Source organism: Centropristis striata, chromosome 4 (assembly GCF_030273125.1).
Source record: "Centropristis striata isolate RG_2023a ecotype Rhode Island chromosome 4, C.striata_1.0, whole genome shotgun sequence".
In the NCBI taxonomy this organism is placed as follows: domain Eukaryota; kingdom Metazoa; phylum Chordata; class Actinopteri; order Perciformes; family Serranidae; genus Centropristis; species Centropristis striata.
The window spans coordinates 16,751,697-16,770,736 of NC_081520.1; the positions used below are offsets into that span (position 1 = coordinate 16,751,697).

Genomic DNA, 19,040 nt, shown 5'->3' on the forward strand with positions numbered 1-19,040 from the left:
AAAACTGCTAAAAGAATCTAGTTGTAGTATTTTAAATAGTTACCCTGCAAGATTGACAGTTTATCTAAAATCTCAGTGTGAGACTAGACTGGGACTAGAAACTCTAAACACTTGTCTTTAGATGTGAGCAGGTGTGACACGATAGTTTTCTGGGAGTCTTTTCCAAATCTTTTCAAAGTCTTCTGGTGTATAGGTAGCATAAGATGTCTTCTTGTGACATGATTATTATTGTTTTCTTTTTTCAGTATTACTATTCTGTGAGGATCTTCGCCGGGCAGGAGCCTTCTGGTGTGTGGATCGGTTGGGTCACTCCGGACTACCACCAGTATGATCCGACCTTTGACCTCTCCAAAGTGCGCAGTGTCACTGTTACTGTGGGGGATGACAGAGGCAACATACACGACAGGTTAGTCTCACCCACATTTGAATGGTTTTCTGTATTATAAGAACAAAAAACAGGACCTGTACAGACTGTATTTATCGTTTATTCAATCTTGGTATAAGTGTTCAACTTATTTTTAGCAGTTTGGTTAGCAGTTGCTCATCTTTCCTGCTTATATTACAGATGTGACAGATAATTTCACTTGACAAGATTTCTTAAATTAAGATTAATAAACCTAGAAATAAGCATGTTGTACGCTTAAAATAAAAATGATCTGTCCATGCAGCGAGATAATTTCCCTCAGATTTAGTGTTTTTATCTTGTTTTTAGACACCTCTTTTTGCATTGCATGTTGTGGATTTGCAGCAGTATATATGACTATAGGGGAAACACTGGAATATATATTTTATTGCCTGTATACTCTCTTTCTGCTGGTGCACTGACAGCACCTAGTTTTTTTAACCTTTAAAGGTAAATAACTATCAAAAAATAAAAACTGCCTCCAGGACATCAAAACCTTAGAACTTTTTCCAGCTTAATGAAAAAACAGTCAGAAGTTCATTTCGTAAGAGTTGGCTGTGTGTTATTTTTCATTTTCTTTATTCTCCCATTTGTTTTGTTATTGTCTCTCTGTGCTGTAAATCACTCTGGATCAAATGTGTGTAATGTTTAGAAGTGTTTAGTGTTCATCCTGCAGTGTGTTTGCTGTTTGTCTGCAGTATGAAGCACAGTAACTGTTACATGGTGTGGGGAGGAGACCTGGTCAGCAACCAGCAGACCCGCTTCAGCCAGGAGGACATGGTGGTCGGCTGCCTGGTCGACCTGGCAACAGGTCTCATGACTTTCACAGCCAATGGGAAGGAGATTAACACATTCTACCAGGTAAAGAAAGGCTGCACAGTACACTACAGGTGGTTCAGATTCAGAATACTTTATTAGTCCCAGAAGGACAATTCAGTTTTACAGTCAGCCTGTCCATAGTACAAAAATATATATTAAAAAACAGTAGACGAAATAAATAGAACATTGACATCAACAACAACCACAACCAGTACACCAGTACTGACTGTATAGCAGAGCGGGATGCAGAATGATTTTCTGTTTATACTACATTTTGTGCATTAAGCAGCCTTTTGGCCGAGGGGATAAAATAATTTGCATAACGGTTTGTGTTCCGAATCGGCACATAATACTGCCGACCTGAGGGCATGATTGCAAATTCCCTGCCAAGATTGTGATCAGGTTGGGTTAAAATTTTAGTTGCTTTCTGGACCGACCGCATTGTCCAAAGGGAGCTGAGGTCCTTAAGCTGGACTCCAGTGATTTTCCAACATGTTCTAATGATGCCATTCAGACACTTCTTGTCTTTCACAGTAAGACAACCAAACCAGCATATACAAGAATAAGTTAAAAGACTCTCAATAAAACTATGATAAAAGGTCCATAAAATATTTCGGTTGACACTGAAAGAGTTGAGTGTGTATTCACATTAGTGTTTTTTAGACTCAGACTTCAAATGGATGAGTAATGTAACACTGTGGAGCTGTAAAACGCGAGGTGTTTCATTTCAGGTGGAGCCCAACACCAAGCTGTTCCCTGCTGTCTTCGTTCAGCCCTCCAATCAGAACATGGTGCAGCTCGAGCTGGGCAAGCTCAAGGTCAGAAAATACTTTTGCTTGCACACTACATTACACAATATTTATTTATTCTTCTCTTTTGATTCAACTTCTCCCACTATCTTGCTTAAAATATTCTTCATGCCTTCTTCCTCTCGTACACAATTCATAATTGATATCATAACTTGGGTCAAACCTGCGTTGGCGACTTGTTTAATCGGGTCAATGTGTGTCAGACCTGCCCTTGGTTAAACACAAGGCGCCATGCTTCTCCGTTTGGATTAAAATGATTTTCTATTTCAGTATCTTTCCATACATCTATAATCAACAAGTGCACATATGGGAGGGAGAAGATGCATATAGACATTCTCCAGTCTTATTGTTTACCTGTTTATTCTGTTTACAATGATCTATATCTCCTTCCCTCTCTTCTCTCTCCCTGTCAGAACATCATGCCCATCTCTGCAGCCATGTTCCGCAGCGAGCGTACCAACCCGGTCCCCCAGTGCCCTCCCAGGCTGGATGTCCAGATGCTGACCCCAGTTATCTGGAGTAGAATGCCCAATCACTTCCTCAACCCAGAGGTGGGCAGAGTGAGTGAGAGGCTGGGCTGGATGGTGGAGTGTACTGAACCTCTCATCATGATGGCTCTGCACATCCCAGAGGAGAACAGGTCAGAGACTGAACCCGGCAGAAAGTTTAGGAACCACTGCCTAAAAAAATCAGGAAGAGACCTGATATTTATGAATTTACTTGCAGGTAGGGCTGCACAATTAATCAAATTTGAATCGTGATCACGATTTTGGCCACCACGATTAAATTAAACTGATCGTCGGCAGTATTTCCATTTTAAAATGTTGCTCTCCTGCAGATCTAATCAAGCACTTTCTACACCAGTAGTCCACCAACCACCAGGGGACGGGGCCATTTTTCTCCCCTGAAAAAAGCCTGGTTGCTGATTGGATAGAACGCTAAGCAGGATGTGACGTAGTACTCGACGCCACAACAACACACAACATTTGTAAAATGAAGCAGTGTAGCCATTTTAGCAACTTTGTTGCTATATTTAGCGACTTTTCAGACCCCCTTAGCGACTATTTTTCAAAAATGCGACTGGCGACAAATCCATTGACTTTTTCTGGTGTTATTGGAGACTTTTGAGTAGTAAGAACGAGTCGAAGCGGCATAGTCCTCCTGCAGCAGTCTCTCCCAGCTGCAGAACCGGAGGAGATATTAACCCCTTAGCTTCCAGTCTGCAAATTGCTAATAGGCTAACAGTTAGCTCTGTAGCAGTTCAGTGTGTATGTGCTGCTGCTGCAGGAGGTGTTCACTTAGCGATCTCTGTTTGTTTACAAGCACCGGACACTAAAAACTGTTCCTATTGTTTGTTTAAAAGTAGTGCAATAAAAATACAGATGTTTTCCCCAACATGATGAATAATCGTTATTAATAATCGTGATTACAGTATTGATCAAAATAATCGTGATTATCATTTTGTCCATAATCGTGCAGCCCTACTTGCAGGTACAATGTTTTTTTCAGGATTTTGATAATGCACATTTATGTTAGCTGATCAGTTTTAAACTTTGAGTCTGTCTTTGTCTCTCAGGTGTATCGACATCCTGGAGCTGTCAGAACGTCAGGACCTGATGAAGTTCCACTACCACACCCTCATGCTCTACTGCGCTGTCTGTGCACTCGGCAATAACCGAGTGGCCCATGCTCTGTGCAGCCATGTGGATGAATCCCAGCTTTTCTACGCCACTGAGAACACCTACCTCCCTGGACCTCTCCGCAGCGGCTACTACGACCTGCTCATCAGCATCCACCTGGAGTCTGCTAAACGGGCACGCCTGGGCACCAACAGAGAGTTTATTGTCCCCATGTCTGAAGAGACTCTCAGCATCAACCTCTATCCTGATGCAAAGAAGGCCCATTCTCTCCCTGGTGTCGGCCTAACCACCTGCTTACGGCCCAAGCTGCATTTCTCATCCATCAACTTTGTTGGCACAGACCCTGACTTGTATACCCTTAGTCCCATTTTCCCCCTGCAGGTAAGAGACAGGTTGCACACTGCAAAAAAGGTGTGTCTAAAAACAAGATAAAAACACTAAATCTATTTTTTTTTTCTGATGGGTTTCTTCTATCTTTCTTGTATTGTATGTGTCTGTATATATATGTGCCAAAACTTTGCATAAATACAATTTACAAAAAAAAAACGAATCTGAGGGAAATGATCTTGCTGCATGGACAGATACTGTCACTTGACAAGATTTCTTAAATTAAGATAGTTAAATCTAGAAATAAACACGTTGAACGCTTAAAATAAGAAATTAACTCTTAAAACAAGATGAATTATCTAACACTTTTAAGTCTAAAGTTTTTTTTTATCTTGGTAAGAAACAAATAATTTGCAGTGCTCTCTGCTCGGGCCAGTTCATCGATTTAATTTATCTTGTTAATTACTTATTTTAAGCCCTGAACTGGGAGAGAGTGGTATTGTTACAGAGGAGGTAACAGTGATTTGAGAAGAGCCTTGAATATTGTGCAAAGTTAGAGTTATTATTTTTTTTTGTTTGTTTTGGTACTTGTATATATAGCATTTTTGCTTCATTTACTTTATTTTATTTGTTTATTATTTTTTGGGGTTTGTACATATTGGCACTGTTTGCACCTGGTGAGGAGGAGAATAAAAACTCCAAATATTCATTTTCCGACTAAGCCTGGAATTTTTGAATTTTTGAAGAGGCTAATAGAAGAACCCCGCGACAAATATGCTTATTTCTAGATTTAATAATCTTAATTTAAGAAATCTTGTCAAGTGAAATTATCTGTCCATGCAGCAAGATCATTTCCCTCAGATTTAATGTTTTATCTTGTTTTTAGACACACCTTTTTTGCAGTGCATTGGAAAAATTTTATGACATTTTTTTTGCCTTTTGCTCATATTTATTATCATATTTATCACTCTCCCTCAGGCACTGAAGACCAGGGCGATTAGCATGCTAACAGAGGCTGTGCTGGATGGGAGTCAGGCTATGAGGGATCCAGTAGGAGGCAGTGTGGAGTTCCACTTCGTCCCGATCCTAAAGCTGATCAGTACGCTGCTCATCATGGGCATCTTCAACGACGAGGACACCAAGCATATCCTCAAGATGATTGATCCAAATGTCTTCAGTGGAAAGGAAGAGGAGGAGGAGGAGGGGGAGAAGGCTGGAGAGGGAGAAGGTGAGGAAGAAAAGGAGGAAACTGATGCCGAGCTTGAGGATGAAGGGGTCGGTGAGGAGGAAGAGGAGGAGCTGAAAGATTTAGAAGAGCATAAGGAGGAAGAAGCGGAGCCTAAGGAGGAAGGAGAGGAGGAGGAGAAGGAGGAAGGAGAGGCCAAAGGAGGAAAGGTGGATGGAGAGATGGCAGAGGAGGAGAAGGAGGCAGAGGCAGGAGAGGCCGAAGCAAAAGAGGAGGAGGAGGGTCTGGAGGAGGGATTACTGCAGATGAAGCTACCTGAATCTGTCAAACTGCAGGTCATTATATGTTATATTTAAACAATGTCTGCTAGTATTCATATCCTTGAATATTTATTAAACCTTTACATATGATACATCTTTGACTCCTTTTCCTGTCTTATCCACCTCGCTCAGATGTGCACACTCCTGCAGTACTTCTGCGACTGCGAGCTGCGACACAGAGTGGAAGGCATCGTGGCGTACTCCGACGGGTTCGTCAATAATATTCAGACGAACCAACGCGTTCGTTACAACCTGTTGATGAGAGCTTTCACCATGTCGGCTGCTGAGACCGCACGCAAGACCCGGGAGTTCCGTTCACCGCCACAGGACCAGGTACTTATTTATTTATTCTTTCATGCTACAATTCTACAATGTCATTTAGCAGACGATTTTGTCCAAAGCGACGTACAAATGGTAGTTAATACAACACAAGCAAGGATGAAGTCAAGAGACATAGCAAGAGTAAGTGCTGTGGGTTCAGTTTGAGTCCATTAGGACACAAGTGCTTTTAGGTCGCTGAGCGGTCAGTGAGATACTTGTCATAGTTGTCAGTGTAGATCAAGAGTGAAGGTGTTCAGTAAAGAGTTGGTCTTCAGTCTCTTCTTAAAGATTGATCAGGACTCAGCAGATCGGATGGAGTCTGGAAGTTCGTTCCACCACCTATAGGGGCACTACAGAGGAGAAGAGTCTGGTTAGAGACGTAGAGGCCTTCAGCGGTGGAGGAGCCAGGTGTCTTTCACTAAAAGAGCGTAGAGGATGGGAGGGTTTGTGGACCTGAACAGAGTTCAGAATTTGATTCGGGCTGTGACCGGGAGCCAGAGAGAGAGATGAGGAGCGTAGTGACATGTGCTCTCCTGGGCTGGTTGAAGACCAGACGTGCAGCCGCATTCTGGATCATCTGCAGAGGCTGAACCAACCAACTCCTGAACCAGGAGTTGTGTCGATTAAAAAAAACACAATTAGCAACTATGTGTTATGGGATTTGAATCTGAGTGAATACTTGCAACCTATAGTTCTTTTCAATTTGAATTACTGGAATGTTTTTAAGGAGGTGATGTAATTCCAGGAGGAGTACAGGTCTTGGTTTTACAGATACGCATGTTCATTTTCCCCCCCACCATACAGTAAAGGAGAAGGAAGGCTCAGAGCCAATCAGAGACAGAGTAAGGGCGAGAAAAAAAGAGGCTATAAACACAGAGACAGACCTGCTAAAAGTCAGAAAACTGGTGCAAATGAAAATGTTTAGTTGCACTTGACAGCCATATCATAAGTGAAAAATGGCATTGAGACAGTTTTTTTTTTTTTACCAAAGATTTAAGATCTGATAAGAAACATTCTGTATTGTAAAAGTCCCAAAGAAACCCCTGGAAATGTATTGATTTAAATGCCTCTTTCCAAATGAGAAGAAGCAAAACAGACAGATGTGCTGATAGGATTGTCTTTCTATGTCCCTCTTCAAGGTTCTTTTGCTGACCAACTTCAAGCACAGTCCAGAAGACGAGTTAAGTCCAGTTCCTGAGGAGGTGCGAGACAGTCTGGCCGAGTTCCACACCGACCTCCTGCTGCACTGCGGTGAGAACTTTTCTAAAGATCCATTGTTGTGTTTTACTGCAGGTGTAAACTTTTGAAATTGGTCACCAGATTGCAGACATAATTAAGAACTGACCAGATTAAATAAAAACATTTTATTTCTCTGTAGGGCCCTTTTATCAATTTTACCACGTCGCCTAATTTTAACATGTTTTTACTGTCCTGTCTAATTTGCACTGGGGGCAGGCGGGTGGGGGGAGGGGGGAGGGTGTACATTTTTTGTGTGTGCTTGTTTCTGTCTTGTATGCTTGTTTTACTTTTCATTTAGACATTTACATTTAGTCATTTAGCAGATGCTTTTATCCAAAGCGACTTACAGGAAGAAAAAAACAAACAGTCAAGGTATAACTTGCTGTTCAGCACTTTGTAACGTTTTGTTTTGAAAAGTGCTCTATAATAAATAAAGTTTATTATTATTATTATTATTATTATTATTATTATTAATAATAATAATAATAATAATAATAATATTTCCATAATGTTGTCCGACATTAACAATCTGCGCCTGTCAGTGGCACAAATGTGAAATTTTAGACAAAAAACCTTGAAAAATATTTGAAAAATTTGAAATACTGAAGTTTCCATATAAGTTTTTAAAAAAATGTATGCTGAATTTCCCTTTTACACAGGTATACATATTGAGGAGGAGACACAGGAGGAAGAGGTGGACTCGTCACTGAGGGGGAGACTCATCAGTCTGGTCGATAAGATCAAGAGCTTGCGCAAGAAGGAGGAGGAGGAGAAGCCAGAGGTCGAGGAGGAAGTAAAACCAAGTAAGACGAACAGCTAAATGACCTGTTAACCCTTTATTGGGCGAAGAACTATATTTGGTAACTTCAGTGGATATCAGAATGAGGTCCCCATGTCTCTCTGTTTGGTGGTAGAACCACATGGATTTCTTCCAGCTAATCAGCAAAGATCAGGCTACGTCACAGACGGTGACACCATGACATCTGACCAATCAGAATGATAATAATATAATAATATTAACTTCATTGACCTTGACCTCCAATGTAAAAATGAAAAATTTAGAAAAAAAATCTGCAAGAAACAGTCGTACAAACAGAGTTATTCTGCAGTGACTTGTACCAGGAGAACTTGACTATGACGGCATATTAGGGCCAAGTATGAATAAAAATACAAACCCGGGGGGAGGTAATATTTCGAGAAAAAAGTTGCAAATTTACTAGATAAAAGTGGCAAAAAAAAAAAATTTAAAGTGGGAGATTCACCACTTTAAATCTCAAATCTGCGCATTTTTTTCTCGTAGATTTGCCACTTTAATCTCATAAACTTTTTTCTCAAAATATTACCCCCCTCCCCTGGGTCCGTATGTTTTTTTACACATTCTGGCAGTATGTAATATCCTCCAATATTTTCTAGGGTTGAAATTTGGAATTTGCAAGTATTTCAATGAGTGCCCTATTAAGCATTAAATATTTGAAGAACTCTATGAATTGCTGACTTCATTCCAAAAATGGCTAAATCTGTCTTTATAAATCCATTAGAATCTAACACAAACTGAACCTCTCTGTGTCTTCACCACCAAGGCACGCTTCAGGAGCTGATCTCCCACACCATGATCCACTGGGCCCAGGAGTCCTTCATCCAGAACCCGGAGCTGGTTCGTCTGATGTTCAGCCTGCTACACAGGCAGTACGACGGCCTCGGAGAGCTGATCCGAGCGCTGCCCAAAGCCTACGCCATCAATGCCGTGTCCGTTCAGGACACCATGGACCTGCTGGAGTGTTTGGGACAGATCCGTTCGCTGCTTATTGTCCAGATGGGCCCAGAGGAGGAGAGGCTCATGATCCAGAGCATTGGGTCAGTGTGGGCTGGTGATAAGTACTCATGCATCTGTAGTAGTGATAAAGATGGAACGGATGTGATTGATTTCCATATTTTGATATTATATTTCACATTTTCCCTTTAATGATTTTTGTAAAATTCTTCACACTGTAAAAAGGTGTGTCTAAAAACAAGATAAAAACACTAAATCTGAGGGAAATGATCTTGCTGCATGGACAGATAATTTCACTTGACAAGATTTCTTAAATTAAGATTATTAAATCTAGGAATAAGCATGTTGAACGCTTAAAATAAGAAATTAACTCTTAAAACAAGATAAATGAACTGGCCCGAGCAGAGTGACCTGACAATTATTTGTTTCTTACCAAGATAAAAAAAAACCTTTAGATTTAGAAGTAATAATAATTTACCTTGTTTTAAGAGTTAATTTCTTATTTTAAGTGTTCAACATGCTTATTTCTAGATTTAACAATCTTAATAGAAATCTTGTCAAGGTAAATTATCTGTCCATGCAGTAAGATCATTTCCCTCAGATTTAGTGTTTTTATCTTTTACCTTCTACCTTTTTTGCAGTGCATGCTCATCCTGCTCTTAAATCTACTTCTTCATTCTTTTTTAATGTGTCAACAGTATTTAACAAGTGAGTCTGACTTGTGCATTTTTATGGGATTCTTTCAGGAACATCATGAACAACAAGGTGTTCTACCAACACCCCAATCTGATGAGAGCTCTCGGGATGCATGAGACTGTCATGGAAGTGATGGTTAATGTGTTGGGCGGAGGAGGAGACTCCAAGGTAACTGTAATCATCATCAGTTGGTTTAGTCTATTTATCTTATTCAGTGTAATCAGTCTTGAGGAGCCTGTTGTTGGGAGTTTGCATTGTACAGTTTGCAGTCAATATTTTTATCTTTTCACTTTTCTTCTGAAGGAGATTCGTTTCCCCCAAATGGTGACCAACTGCTGTCGTTTCCTGTGCTACTTCTGTCGTATCAGCCGGCAGAACCAGCGCTCCATGTTTGACCATCTGAGCTACCTGCTGCAGAACAGTGGCATCGGATTGGGTCAGTGTCAGCCACATATCACATATCTCATATTTTGTTTTGCTTTGTTTGTTAGCTATTGTTTTTCTGTTTAATAAGTCAGCTATTGATATTGATTTTGTATGTTTTAAAAACTGTTTTTAACAATTTCTTTGAATTGGAATCGGTATTCCACTTTTTGGTAAATCATTTAATTTAATATTGTAGTTTTTTTTCTTATAACTACCAGAGATTCTAGATTCTAATTGTTACTCTGTATGCTTTTACTATGTATTTAAATTGTGTCCTGTTTGAGGACACCAGGAAGAATAGCCATTACTCCCACAACGGAGTGATGGCTAATGGGGATCCTAATAAATAAACAACAAATATCACGTTGTTTGCTGTACAGAGCACAGAGTCAAGTCAAGTATAGTTTATTTGTCCCAACTTGGGCAATTTGGTTGCAGTCTAAGACATAAAAAACAATACATTCCAACACACATACATACAACAGATCACAACTTCAATATATATAAAAACAAAACAAAACAAAACAAAACAAAACAATAGTGCAACAGAAGGCACTTCCAGGTGAAGTGTCAACCACATAGGTCCCCAACATCAACACCATCATCATCATCATCATCATCATCATCATCATCACAATATCTGTAGCTGTTCTTTTTCACCCTCCCAGCTGGTATCCAGACAGACTCAGAGCTGAGAGGATGGGACCGTCTGAACAGATCCTTCTAGCTTTCCTCACTACTTGCCTTTTAAATAAACAACTCATATAAACAAACTGAGTCCCCACAATCTTGCTAGCAACCTTCACAACGCCCTGCGTTGTGAAGGTCATTTTTATGTTTAGTTCCAAGGTTGCCATACCAGCAAATGATTGTAAAGGAAATAACAGATTGGATAAAGGATCTGTAGAACAGAGTCATTAGGGTCGTATCAACTTGAAATGCAGCTAGTTTTCTTAAACAGAAAAGGCGCTGCTGGCCTTTCTTACATATTGCTTGAAATCAAATTTTAACCCTCTGAGCCTATTTTGGCCGTTTTTGAATACTTTTGATTTTGCCCTTCATGTACCACAAAAAAATGTTTACTATACCCATATTTGGTATCCATTTTCCTTCACCTATATGATCTGACAATTATTTTTTTTATTTAATCTACTTTATCAACATATTGAGCCCAAAAATACACAAAAATCATGAAATCTTTGCTACAATAAAAAAACACAAATATGCTCAATGAACTGTTTTGGAACTTGACAATGTAAACAAAGGATACAAATATGAAAATATAAAAAGGTAAAATTTAAATATAATAAAACTATATACAAAAAAGTCCCATAAAAAACATGTGTATTGATAGGCTTTTTTTCTCTTGTTAGCTGCAACTCTTCAAAAACAAAAACAAAAATAAATAAATAAATAAACAAATAAAATAATTTACTATAGGGCCATGGCTGTCCTCTTTATCCTCGAGAAGGCTAACAATTACAGAATCTTCCGCAAATTTAATGATGTGTCTGTTTAAAAAGTGGATTTATTTGTATTAATTTAAATATTCAAAATGGGTTGAGAAGTAAAGATTAGATTCTTAACTTCCCCTATCATTGGAGGCCCTGTTCACTTCCTGTTACAGCAGAAAACAAATCAATTTTGAAAGAGATGTGTTAGACTGTATATTAGGCAAAATAAGAACAGATCTTCTTCTTACTTTAACTTTGCAGGCATGCGTGGGTCCACCCCTCTGGATGTGGCTGCAGCTTCTTGCATCGACAACAACGAGCTGGCCTTGGCGCTACAAGAGCAGGAACTGGAAATGGTTCGAGAAAATAAAAAATGACAAAGAAAAGCACATTTATCTGTACGTGGACTTCTTATCTTATTATCTCTCTTGGTGTCTCCTCAAACATGGTGGTGTAGGTGGTGACGTACCTGGCGGGCTGCGGTCTGCAGATGTGTCCAATGCTCCTTTCTAAGGGCTACCCGGACATCGGCTGGAACCCGTGTGGAGGAGAGAGATACCTGGATTTCCTCCGCTTTGCTGTCTTTGTTAACGGTCAGCACCCTCCATACAATTATCACACTTCACACTTGTAACTGTCATTAATATTTACACACTGGCTTCTCACAGGAGAGAGCGTAGAGGAGAACGCCAACGTAGTGGTGCGTCTGCTCATCCGTCGGCCCGAGTGCTTCGGCCCCGCCCTGAGGGGAGAGGGCGGGAACGGTCTGCTGGCCGCCATGGAGGAGGCCATCAAGATCTCAGAGGATCCAGCGAGGGACGGACCCACCGTCAAAAAAGACAGACGCTTCATGTAAGTGATGGCACAGTAGGTGTGATACATCTACCTCTCAGTTTGTACTTACAACACCTGATTAAGTTGTTTCAGTACTATTGAAGTAGCTAATACTTTTTCTCTTTTTAGCAGCTCAGGTTAGCTTGCAGAGGTGCCGACACACATTATAATAAGCAGCACAGAGATGCTCATCCACTTCTGATGTTGACTCTCCTTAATTTCAAAACAAAATAAAAACGATCCACTTAATGTGATCCAAAACATTTGGTTTTCTAAGTGTGTATTCTAGTGTGTGAGTGCGGTCAGAAAACTGTTTACACTCCGCCTCCTAGCCCTCCTAAACTTCATTCACAGAAATGAAATAGCCACCTGGCCGTGGGAGGTGCATTACATACGTCACCATCCAAATACAAATATAATACATACTAGACAAGATGAAAGCACTTTTTTTGATTGTATGCATTTATGCATTTATTTTTCCATTACCTCTCTGGCTTGTGTTGGTAATGTAGCTTTTTTATTGCTTCTATATCCATTTTATCGACTTGGAATGCAATAACGCATGTGGTCTTGTTGATTGGCAGGTTTGGTGGTGAGGAGCAGCAGGAGGAGAACCGTGTCCATCTGGGAAATGCCATCATGTCCTTCTACTCCGCCCTCATTGATCTGCTGGGTCGCTGTGCCCCTGAGATGCATGTGAGTAGAATGGCATTTCACAGTATTGATTTTTCTCAAGCCTCCGAGCACGTTGGCTCATTCACTCTGTCTTCAATGTTCATATTTACAGCTGATCCAAGCAGGCAAGGGAGAAGCTCTAAGAATCAGAGCCATCCTGAGGTCTCTGGTGCCCATAGAGGACCTGGTGGGAGTCATCAGCTTACCTGTGCAGATTCCTGCCTACGGCAAAGGTCAGATACTAAGTTGGAATCATTTATGAACACAGTATTAGTTAACCATATCTAGGCATACCTTTGCATCATCCTGCATTTTTTTTTGTCCAAACCATAGAAAGTCAAATTATTGAGCCTAAGATGTCAGCCAGTTTTGTGCCGGACCACAAGGCCTCCATGGTGCTGTTCCTCGACAGAGTGTACGGGATTGAAAACCAGGACTTCCTGCTTCATGTGCTGGAGGTTGGCTTCCTGCCTGACATGAGAGCTGCAGCCTCTCTGGACACTGTGAGTAGGAGACTCAGACTCAAATGAGAAATAAAACAGCAAGAGAATTATCACTTCTGCACTGCAAAAAAGGTTGTCTAAAAACAAGATAAAAACACTAAATCTGAGGGAAATGATCTTGCTGCATGGACATGCACAATTTCACTTGACAAGATTTCCTTAATTAAGATTGTTAAATCTAGAAATAAGCATGTTGAACGCTTAAAATAAGAAATTAACTAGTCTTGAACACATTGCAACTGGACGGAGTTAAAGATTTCTGTATTCGTGTTTTGTATTTGAATTTAAAGTGTTAAGAAAAAACGACGATGGCAAATGTTCCTCAATTAAACCTTCATACGATGTTGTTGACTCATCAGTTAGTTGATTTAAGCGATATCGAAATTATCTATCACTTCTAAATCTAAATTTTTTTTTTATCTTGGTAAGAAACAAATAATTGTCAGGTCACTCTGCTTGGTCCAGTTCATCGCTGCTTGCAGCTTTAATTTATCTTGTTTTCAGAGTTACATTCTTATATTAAGCGTTCAACATGCTTATTTCTAGATTTAACAATCTTAATTTAAGAAATCTTGTCAAGGTAAATTATCTGTCCATGCAGCAAGATCATTTCCCTCAGATTTAGTGTTTTTATCTTGTTTTTAGACACACCTTTTTTGCAATGTAATCTGCACTATCCACCTGTTTTCATAGTATTGCACTCAGTACAAACAGGTTTTCTGTCTTCCTCTCTGATTCTAGGTGGCGTTCAGTACAACTGAAATGGCCTTGGCACTGAACCGCTACCTCTGTTCAGCTGTTTTGCCTCTGCTCACCAAGTGTGCCCCGTTGTTTGCTGGGACGGACCACCGCGCCATCATGATCGACTCCATGCTTCACACCATCTACCGCTTGTCCCGCGGCCGAGCCCTCACCAAGGCTCAGAGGGACGTCATTGAGGAGTGCCTCATGTCGCTCTGCAAGTCAGTACTACTAACCCAAACCTCTGTTTAGAACAGGGATGGGCAACTGCGTATGAGTCCCGGGGGCCTCATACGGCCCGCACCCTCACTTGAAGTGGCCCTTAGTACAACTACATGCATTTGAGCATAAAATCTTAAAAGTGCAGTGTAAAAATGCACAAAATTACTTCTTGCAATTAATGTTGGTCTGCTGTTCTTGCACTGAAAAAAAAATAAATAACAGTAAGTGTTTTTTTTTTATTTGCTTCAAACCTTTTGTATTCCTATTTATACTGTTAAACATGCATTTGAGCATGAAATATGTTAAGTTACTGCACTGTAAACATATTTAAAATTGCAGTTTCATCATATCTGGTTAAGTGCACGGTCCTATATGTGGCCCTGTGGTAGTGTCCATGAAAAATTGTGGCCCCCTCCAGCATTTAAGTTGCCCATCCCTGATTTAGAACCTTGTTAATCATATTTGGGCATCTGAATTATTCTAAAAATAGATTTTATTTATTCTAATTTGCAACATATTGCTCAGTAATATAGGTTTTGATAGTACATGAAAGAAACAATATCTTATTTTTTTTTTTACATTTTTCTTTCTTTCCCAGGTACCTTCGACCCTCCATGCTGCAGCATCTGCTCAGACGCCTGGTGTTTGATGTTCCCATCCTCAACGAATACGCAAAGATGCCTCTCAAGGTTTGCCTGCTATTTAATTTTGTTCTATTTGTTTTAATTTAATTTATATTAGATTAATGGAAAGTTACAGTGAATAGAATATAAATAATTGCCCTTAAAATATGTGCAAATGTGGCATTATGCAACATATTTAATCTTCCTAACTTGCATACAATGGTATGGTATATCTAGCATAACTCAGTCATTTTTGTCATTCTTAACAGTATATAGACGCTGTATTAACTAAACCTTTTCTTGGTGAATAGTGCAATTCTGATTCTGAAATAAAAAGTAATGCAACGTATATATACCAAATCTAGCCAATTTTCGTTCAAACTTGAATCAGTTCAATAATAAAATATGTCCTCCGTCATATTTCCATCTGTGATTTTAAATGGTTCCAGCTTTTGACCAATCACTACGAGCGCTGTTGGAAGTACTACTGCTTGCCTAACGGATGGGCTAACTTCGGGGTGACCTCAGAGGAGGAGCTGCACCTTTCTCGTAAACTCTTTTGGGGAATCTTTGAATCTTTGGCGCACAAGGTGAGAGAGGAATCTCTTGGTGTTTCTACTGAATGATGACACAAGTCTAAAGTTCACGTCTTTACCAACGTGACTTCTCTGATGTCACCCCAACTCTAGAAATATGATGCAGAGCTCTTCAAGATCGCTATGCCCTGCCTCTGTGCCATAGCAGGAGCGATCCCTCCTGACTATGTGGATGCTACGTACTCCGCTCACGTGGAGAAGAAAGCCTCTGTGGACGCTGAAGGCAACTTTGATCCCAAACCTGTGGAGACCACCAAGTGAGCAGAAAAATACAGGACGTTACATAAATACTTCATGTTCTTTCATGCACAATGATGCTATAACATATATACATATATATTATGGCAAGCCGTTCAGGAAATTATTATATATATGGATTTAAAACCTGAGAATATATATTAAAAGTCTGAGAATATATATTAAAGATCTGAGAATATTTATAGAAACCTTAGAATATATATTGAAACCTGAGAATATAGTATATTAAAAGTGTGAGAATATATATATATATATATAAACCTGAGAATATATATTAAAAGTCTGAGAATATATATTGAAACCTGAGAATATAGTATATTAAAAGTCTGAGAATATATATAGAAACCTGAGAATATATATTAAAAATCTGAGAATATATATTGAAACCTGATTTTATACATATATATATATATATATATATATATATATATATATATATATAGTCATCAATATTTGATGTCTGAAGAAGACATGTGATGCGATATTTGACCTGAACACTAACTAAGGGATTTATAGTGTAATTTTTTAATACCATAGTTACATAACAGAAGTTAAATTAATAGTGAAAGGTATTGACACTGACCTCACACTAATATATGAGCTAATTTATTCACAGCACCATCATCCCAGAGAGGCTGGACGCCTTCATCAACAAGTATGCAGAGCATACTCATGACAAATGGGCCTTTGAAAAGGTCTGTTATGAAAAATGCAAATAATTATATATAAATTATGTGTTACAATTTGTTTCTATTTTAACAAAAGTACTTTGTAATAATTGTCTCAATGGTTAAATCATTTTCAGATTCAGAACAACTGGACCTACGGAGAGGTGTTAGATGAGAATGCGAAGACTCATCCAATGCTGCGTCCATACAAAACCTTCTCTGAAAAGGTAATAATTCACAACCTTCTGATGATTCTGAATCCTGGTCATCTGCACACAGGTTACTAAACTGTAATTAACCCTTTGATGCACAACATATATACACCTAATCCACAACATGGGTCAAAAATGACCCGCATTCATTTCCCATGTTATTTCATGCTGGCTGTGTGTTTGAATATCTGTTTTTAATATTAGAACAGATTATTATATCCATTTTTATCCAAAAATTGTTTTTGTATTATTACATCAAGTTTACACACACATGGGTCAAAAATGACCTTGTGCATTAGAAGCGTAGTGATACAAAAAAGTGATACACTGAATTAACAATTTGAGTAATATGTTTGTCTTATTTTTAAGGTTTAACTTTAAAAGAGTTGTAAGAACCACCAGATTACATTGGAAAATCACATATTTTAACATTTGAGACTTGATAGAGCCACCAAATAATAATTTCCATTGGAAAAACACCAATTTAACAAAATAGGATAGTTTATTGTGCATTAGAAGCATAGTGATACAAAAAGGGTTTTTATTCAAAAAGTAAGAAAAGAAAACAAAAAATTAGGATGTATGATGATCAAAAACAAGTTCTATGAGGAAAACCTGGAATACTGAATGATGACATTAATTTATTGCAAAGATATAGAATATAAAAACTTAGTCGGGTCACTTTAGACCCATGTTGTGCATCAAAGGGTTAAGCCTGCTTATTGGCCCAAATGTAATTTCAGATCGGATTAAAACAGTATTCCTGAGTCGTAAAGTTTTCAGCTATAATTTCTTGTGTTTAGATCTTCGTGGACATCTGAATAAAGTGTATTGATTAGAGGCTCCATGTTCATTTTAAATCCTCTTCTCTCTGTTTCTCAGGACAAGGAGATTTATCGTTGGCCCATCAAAGAATCCATCAAAGCCATGCTGGCCTGGGAGTGGACCTTGGATAAAGCAGGAGAAGGGAGGGAGGGAGAAGTGGAAAAGAAGGCCGCCACACGCAAGATCTCCCAAACCGCTCAGGTACGAGAGAGAGGAGTGGAAAAATACACCCAGTATTCATGTTTGATGCTGCGTTTCCTATTGAGAACAACAGTACACACAAGAAATGACTCTCTGACTGGTCTAAAACCTCTTTAAACCTCTGAAGTCCAGGAGATTTTTGTTCAAATTTGTCAATTTCCTATGCATTCATTTCTGTCTCTGTTTAGCATTTTTCAGTCTGTCCTTACATCAAATGCATGGCCCCTGTTTCTCGCCACAAGTTTGACATTTAAAAAAAAAAAATAAGTATGAAGTTGCCAGGAACCCAAAAACAAACAAAGGACATTGTACCAATTTTTTTCACTATTTAAACACACAAAAACAACAGACAATAATGAAATAAATAACTATAAAAACATCAACAACATAAATGGTTGAAACGATGGTGAAAATAAAGCAGTTGTCTTTTCTTTGGGGACATCCTGAAATCCTCCAGAGGTCCCTATAATCCTCACATGGAGTCTCACTTCTCTGTGTGTTGTGTTTTCTGTCTTCAGGCCACTTATGATCCCAGTCACGGCTACAACCCTCAGCCGATAGATATCGCAGGAATGGCTCTCTCCAGAGAGCTGCAGGTCGGTATCTTTCCATCACAGCACTAACAGCTGTCATATTTTGGTTTCAAGGCCTGATGATTTAATTTTCTCCCCCTCACTGTGTAGTCGATGGCCGAGCAGCTGGCTGAGAACTATCACAACACCTGGGGCAGGAAGAAGAAGTTAGAGCTGCAGGGCAAAGGTAAGATGGCTTTTTTATCGCACATTCACATCGGAGAGCTTTGTTTTTAGTGATGGTTGCTAGTTTGCAGTCTGAGTGTAAAATGACTTCTATTAGGCGGTGGCACCCATCCTTTGCTCGTGCCTTATGACACCCTGACGGCTAAGGAGAAGGCGAGGGACAGGGAGAAGGCCCAGGACCTGCTCAAGTTCCTCCAGCTCAACGGATACGCTGTGACGAGGTAAACACAATGTTTACAACATTCAGTTTAGGATTAGTGCTTCCTGTGGTCATTGCTGTTATGCAGCAACATTTCAGCCTTGTAGAACCTGATAATATAATAAATTCCAGATAATGTAACAACCCTTATAATGTAATAAAAATCTGCACTTGAGTCCATTGAAAATGTAATAAAACCTGATAAAGTAATAACTTCCCGATAATGTAATAAAGTGCATTTCCCAATAATGTAATAAAGTATAACATTAATGGGAGGTTATTACATTATCAGGTTAGCCTTCATTTCGCAAGTC

The 19,040-nt window shown here is 39.3% G+C and overlaps 1 protein-coding gene across 1 annotated transcript in view; it reads left to right on the top strand.

The window, feature by feature from the left end:
* ryr1b (ryanodine receptor 1b (skeletal)) overlaps positions 1–19,040 on the top strand; it is a 118,322-nt gene that overhangs the window by 49,135 nt on the left and 50,147 nt on the right. Inside the window, exons 32-59 of the mRNA XM_059330916.1 lie at positions 246–406; positions 1,102–1,264; positions 1,954–2,040; positions 2,445–2,671; positions 3,608–4,052; positions 4,977–5,519; positions 5,637–5,837; positions 6,965–7,076; positions 7,724–7,867; positions 8,645–8,918; positions 9,582–9,699; positions 9,835–9,967; positions 11,673–11,767; positions 11,869–12,004; positions 12,080–12,263; positions 12,830–12,941; positions 13,033–13,153; positions 13,254–13,423; positions 14,165–14,385; positions 14,985–15,075; positions 15,459–15,599; positions 15,699–15,862; positions 16,480–16,558; positions 16,669–16,758; positions 17,626–17,769; positions 18,288–18,365; positions 18,453–18,528; positions 18,625–18,748. Of these exons, the coding sequence (XP_059186899.1) occupies positions 246–406; positions 1,102–1,264; positions 1,954–2,040; positions 2,445–2,671; positions 3,608–4,052; positions 4,977–5,519; positions 5,637–5,837; positions 6,965–7,076; positions 7,724–7,867; positions 8,645–8,918; positions 9,582–9,699; positions 9,835–9,967; positions 11,673–11,767; positions 11,869–12,004; positions 12,080–12,263; positions 12,830–12,941; positions 13,033–13,153; positions 13,254–13,423; positions 14,165–14,385; positions 14,985–15,075; positions 15,459–15,599; positions 15,699–15,862; positions 16,480–16,558; positions 16,669–16,758; positions 17,626–17,769; positions 18,288–18,365; positions 18,453–18,528; positions 18,625–18,748 (4,634 nt within the window). The remainder of the gene's footprint in view (positions 1–245; positions 407–1,101; positions 1,265–1,953; positions 2,041–2,444; positions 2,672–3,607; positions 4,053–4,976; positions 5,520–5,636; positions 5,838–6,964; positions 7,077–7,723; positions 7,868–8,644; positions 8,919–9,581; positions 9,700–9,834; positions 9,968–11,672; positions 11,768–11,868; positions 12,005–12,079; positions 12,264–12,829; positions 12,942–13,032; positions 13,154–13,253; positions 13,424–14,164; positions 14,386–14,984; positions 15,076–15,458; positions 15,600–15,698; positions 15,863–16,479; positions 16,559–16,668; positions 16,759–17,625; positions 17,770–18,287; positions 18,366–18,452; positions 18,529–18,624; positions 18,749–19,040) is intronic.